The sequence below is a fragment of the Bactrocera neohumeralis genome, unplaced genomic scaffold (genome assembly GCF_024586455.1).
Source record: "Bactrocera neohumeralis isolate Rockhampton unplaced genomic scaffold, APGP_CSIRO_Bneo_wtdbg2-racon-allhic-juicebox.fasta_v2 ctg6111, whole genome shotgun sequence".
NCBI classification, from domain to species: domain Eukaryota; kingdom Metazoa; phylum Arthropoda; class Insecta; order Diptera; family Tephritidae; genus Bactrocera; species Bactrocera neohumeralis.
In genome coordinates, this window is record NW_026092989.1 from 1 (window position 1) to 5,737 (window position 5,737).

The 5,737-nt window shown below is 55.0% G+C and overlaps 1 protein-coding gene across 1 annotated transcript; it reads right to left on the bottom strand.

Moving 5' to 3' along the window:
• Positions 1–4,506: 4,506 nt before the first annotated feature.
• LOC126767405 (uncharacterized) lies at positions 4,507–5,430 on the bottom strand. The gene has a single exon (XM_050484932.1). The coding sequence runs from the start codon at positions 5,428–5,430 to the stop codon at positions 4,507–4,509; it is 924 nt and encodes a 307-aa protein (XP_050340889.1).
• Between the last annotated feature and the right edge of the window lie 307 nt (positions 5,431–5,737).

A 5,737-nucleotide genomic window follows, 5' to 3' on the forward strand; every position in this document is an offset into this window, starting at 1 on the left:
GGATGCCGAAGCTGTAGGAGCACCTTGATTTCCTTGAGAGCAAGATTAACTTGTCCTTGGTCTGCGCAGCAAATGACTTTCATGGCGTACTCTTTGCCAGTGTGTATGTGCTGCACCTTGTACACAACACCTTGAGCGCCGTCTCCGAGCTTGCACTGAACATTGTAGTCTTCCATTCTAGACACAAGAAAAAAAAAAAGGACGCCACCAGAAGGAGAAAAAAAAAGAAAGAATGGGGGAGCACGACGATTAAAAGCTTAACTGTATGAAAAAAAAAAAAAAACAGAAACGGGAGAAAGGAAAAAGTGCGAGTGCACGCGCAGGGGGGAGAAGAGTCTAACGAGTGAGAAGAGAAGTTGGAAAAAAAAAGAAGAATAGACGAACGAGTTGGAGAGCAGACGGCTCAAAACCTCTTGAGAGCTGAAAGTGTAAGGAGAGAGAAGTGAAAAAAAGGAAAGCAGCAACTGGAAGTCCACGCAGAAATCGACTAGTAGAGGTGACACAAGTCCATCGCTCGTTGAAACCGTCAAAAAGCTTTGTTACCAAAGAGGGAAAGGAGGGAGGGGGAGGGCTTTCTCGCATCGATTCCTTTTCATCCTTTCTTCTGTCGGGATTTTGTTTTTTGCTTTGAGGATCCTGCAAGGATCCTTTCTTTGCTTCCACAAGCGGTGCGGCTGCTCGACGCACAAGTCCCCAGCGCACGCCTACGGGAAAGGAGAGGGTGGGGGTGGGGGACTCCAAGACCTTTTTGAAAAGGAAGAAGCCAATCGCGGCAAAACTGGGCGCGGAGGAGAAAAGAAAGAGAGAAAGATAGAATGAGAACAACAACAACAACAAAAAAAAAAAAAACAGGGAGGGGAAGGAAGAGGAGCTTCAATCTCCTTTTTTTTCTCTTCTTTTGCTGTTGTTGCGGTCTGAGCGGTAAAAGGTAAAAAACCCGTCATCACTCAAATGAGACGACAACGATATCCGTGAGTGCACCACTGTGCTCTTTTTTTTTTAAGTTATGATTTTCCCTTTTTCGTCACCTGTTTTTTTATTATTTATTTCTCTTTCTTCCCTTCCTATTCGTCCAAACTACAGAGAGCGTATCGCTGGAATGCACTGAATGCCGTGAAGCAGTGTCGCGCACGACGCGGGTGTGACTTGTCCTCCAAGCTGGCTCTGGATGAAGGCAAGGACGTCACTGGTGACCTTCACGCGGTTCAGGTCCATAAAAACAAGCGACCCTTCCTGGGACTCGAACGCCTCCTGCGCCGTGCGTTGATTGAACGTCCGCAGCACCTCTTCGTTGGTGCAGGCAACTTCCACAATAAAACACATGTCTGGCTTCCTAGTTTTTGCATGACGGATAATGGAAACGAGGCCGCGGTTCTTGCAGAGCGACGGCGGAACACCGAGCTCATCCGCGACTTCAGCCTCCGCCGAGCGAAAGAGTTCCTCGACCACGATGTTGCTCGAGACGAACTGAAACCAATTGCAGGTCTCGTTCAGCAGAATGGCGCGGTCTTGGCGGAAGGTCGCTGAGGAATTCTTGTTGTGTGCGGCGGTAGGGTCCTTACGTTAAAGATGTGGGACGGCTCTGGGTGTCCGCCCGGGCAGCAGTAGTAGCCGGGGAACTCGCTGACCCCCATCGAGCGGCGGAAGAGGACGGCGCAGTTATCGCTCGTGACGGTCATGGCCTCCACCCCGAGGGCGTTCGCGAGGTAGCGCTCCCGTTCGACGCGCAAGGAAGGCAGGGCGTGCGACGATCTCCTCGCTGCGCAGCGTCCTGCTCAAGGACTGGTGGAGAGAAGACTCAAACTCTGGGGTAGCGGGTAAGCGTCGGTTGCCAGGTGGGCTCAAGCAGTCTCCGTCCTTGTCCCGGGACGACACGTAGTGCTCGTACCAAGCTACGTGCCTTGTCGTCCCTATCGATGTCTTGTAATCTGTAATGCCGAGCTTGAGTTTGCACATGAGGACGCGCTTGGGTCTTGCCATGCACGCCGTGGGGTTCTCCGTCTTGTTGACCACATCGAGGGTCCCGCCAAGGATTTGACCACTTGCGGCGCAGGCGTGTCACCGTGAGAGCCGAGCATCACCAGCGGTGCTGTCGGAGTACTACTGCTGCTGTGCCTTGAGTGCAGCAACGTCGGTTGGCTCCTCTGCGTGCGCGGGGTGCAGCCGTGGCCAGCCGTGGTCAGGGCCTCCGGTCCAGCATCGAGCATGACCGCGTCTTCGATCTCCTCGTGAGCGCTGAAAAGGCGGATATCCTCCAGTTGGCGGTCTTGCTGCGCGGGGAGCTTCTCCATCGATGGCCGCAACGCTTGCCCAGTGGCATTGCGCGGACATCACCGCCCCAGAGCGGACGCGGGGGACAAAGCAGCAGCGGCGCCGACGTTCGGCGTGAGCGACGACGTGCCACGCTCCCCCTCCGACACAAGGACGGCCGCCGCCGTAATGGGACCGCCTTCGTAGATTTCAAAGTCGTGCAGACGGAACTTGAGGCCGTTGAAGAGGACGCGCGGTGCCTCTTGCGTTTCCTCGGCCTGCGCCACAACCGCCGGGCTCCGGCACGCATCCGCTGTCACCGCGGTGCTCGAACGGCTGCTTTCTGAGTCCCTTCCAAGAGAGTGGGTTGACGGGAGATTCACCTTTATCCCGGTGTCAACGGACGTCTTCATGGCAAGTGCCAGCAGATTCGGACCGGCGTGCGTCCGCGGGTGCGGAACGTCACCTGTCGGCCCTCTCTGGTCTGACGCGCGCGGAGTCTAATGCGCTGCCTTTGAGGTGTGTGCCGAGCAAGGCCGGTGGCCGCCGTATAGGGCTCTCGCGCAATGCAGAGAGCGGAGGAACAGCTCGACTCTGGTGAAGTGTGCCGTCGACGACCGAACTGTTTAGATCCGCGGCGCAGTCCCGTGAAGGGTCCGCAGACGTCGACTGCGTGAGTTTCTCCCATGTTTCGTCAATCGCCTTCGAGTCAATTAAAGGCGCGGACAGTCGTTGGTGCTTTCTGCAAATGCTGATTTCAACTCTGTCCTGTGAAATCGGCTCAAGGGCGTTGAACAGGGTGTCGAAGTCTGCGTTGAACTTCCTTGTATGGGAAAGGAGAGGGTGGAGGACATCGGTCACTTCAGTGTTACGTTGAAAGTGAAAGTGACGGGCGTTCGTATGTGACTTTGAAAAAGAGAAAAAAAAAACGGAAGTGAAGAAAAAAAAAAAAAGGTGGTAAGAGACAGAAAAAAGCAGATTGTTAAAAAAAAGGTGAAAAAAAGAATAGTAGAGAGTCAAGTGATCAGGAGAGAGCACCTGTGCACACTGTCACGCAAAAAAAAACGTAAAAAACAAAAAAAAGAAAGAACTACAACAACAACACAAAAAAATCGGTGGTGGCAGGCAAAACTCGTTTGCGGTCCACTGTCTTCGTTTTAGTTTTTTTCTTCACGCTCTTCACCCGTTTCAATTGAGGAAAGCCACTTCACAGAATGACAGTGTATGATGCACAAATGGGGAGAGTCTGGAGAACACCAGAACAATCAAAAAAAAAAAAAAACAAGAACAAAGAAGAAAAAAAAAAGGAGGAAATTACATGAAAGATGGGGTACAATTCCGTTGAGGGCATTACCGTCTGTCGATGCCAAAGCCGTAGCCACCGCTCGAGAAAACTCGTTTTATGACGATCGGTCGCACGCTGTAGGAGTGGAACATTTCCTTGCTTCGTTTTCTTCTTCTTTCTTTTTCTTGTTCTCTCACAATACGTGACAGATGGCCAAGTTGGTTACATTGAACCGTACAGAAGCCCGAAAGCAAACAGACGACACTGAGGTCAGCACGATAAAAAGAAGCATGAGCCAATCAAAGAGTCTTTGGCCAGTGGGCGGCAACACGGAGCCTCCCAACTTACCCCACAAACACATTCACACAAAAGGAGAAAAGAGCAGTCAAATCATATTTCGCCCGCTTTTTTCTTTCTTTCTCTTTTTTATGCCCCTCCCCCTCCCTACACCGTCTCTCCCTTTCTGTCCTTTAGGAACGAGCGCTCTTTGCTTTTTGGATTGTCTTCTCAGAGTCGCGATTTCCCTCAGCAACGCGCGTTCAATGCTCGTGACGGTCTTGATGCGGGCCACCAAGGGCCACGTGCGCACCTGCGCGCGCGTCGCCACGTAGCTGATGTACTCGGCGGTAGGGTTGCTGGCCAAGTTGAGGTAGTCCGGCAGCGCCGAGGTGATGTCACCGATCGGGAGGACGGTGATGTGCCCGCAATAGTTCTGCGTCAGCAGGAGAAAGGGACCTCAAACTTGCCCGTCTTGGGCAGCAGCCCCGTGTGGAAGCACTTGAGCAAAACGTGACGCAGGGACGCCGCCCAGGCATACCACAGCCGGCCAAGGACGGAGACCCGCCGCACAGCACTGAGGCCCGCGCGGCGGGTACTTGCGGTGGCCCGCAGCCGCGCCTCCGCGTCGACCGTGGAGGATGGGTGAAGGAAAGGGATGACGTAGGGGTTTACCTGGCTCACAATGAAGAAGTTCACGTTGAAGAGCTGGGCAAGGCGGTCGCGCGGATGTCCTGCGCGACGCTGCCGTCGCAATAGAGCTCGCCCGGAAGATAGGGCTGGAAGAAGCCGGTGCTCGGCGCCTTCTCAATCAGCTGGACCGCGGTGAAGAGACCAGGCAATGCGCTGCTTGCACTGACCGCGCTCCAAATGACCACATGAGGAGCCGTGAGATAATTGAGAAGAACGTGTCGGTCGAACAGGGTTCCCTTCTGGTTGTCCCGCGTGACGGTGATGTTGAGGACGCGTCCGGAAAGTTTGTACGCCTCCAAGAAGGTCATGTCACCGCACTGGTCGCGGATGCACTCCATCAACGAGCGGACATCCATGAGGAAGCCCGTCTTGAACAGTCGCTTTACTTTCTGCACGAGGGACGCATCTTGGCCGAACGGTGTGAGACGGAGGACTTCGGTGGAAAGCAAGTCCACCTCAATGAGTTTCTTCAGATCTTTTGAAGATTTGGTGCAGATGATGGCGGCGATGATGGAGCCCGCGGAGCTCCCAGACATGATGTCCGGAAGCACACCCGCCTCGTACAGGGCGCGAACGACGCCTGTGTGGTACGTGCCCATGGAGGCGCCGCCGCTCAGAATAAGTGCCGTCCGCCCGTAGGTACGAAGCACGTCTTTGAGGGCGTTCAAGCGATGACGGAGGGACGTGACAGAGGGCACAAGCTCCATCCCGCCCTCTACATCGCTCTCTTTCGGCAGCCGGTGGTGGTTCTGCCTCGCCCACAAAACCATCTCCTGCAGGAAGGACGAGGAACCGCCGTTGTACTCGGGAGAGTCGATCCTGCCGCTCGCGCACGTTGAGATGACGCTGGGTGAAGAAGAGGACACACCGCCGCCGCCGCCAGTGCGATTCTTGTAAAGGATTTCATCCGACACGGTGTTCCCCATACTGGTACTCCCCTCGCCGTTGGTAGGAGGTAGTTGAGTCCGGGAGGAGGGGCGGCCGACACGGGCGGGCTCCGTGTACTCGCCTCCGCTTTCGGAGTTGGTACACTGTTTGCCGTTTCCGGCAGTGCCGGCATCAACGCTGGAGAGAGAATGCGAGCAGCTCAAGGGGGTGGCTACTTGGGTGCTTCGCCAGCGTTTCCATTTGGCTCGGGTCCGCAGGCCGAGAGAGGGGCGTCGGGTTCTGACCGTAGCCTGCCTGTGTTGATTCTGCGGTGGCGGGGACCGGCGCGGGAAGGTACGTGCGCAC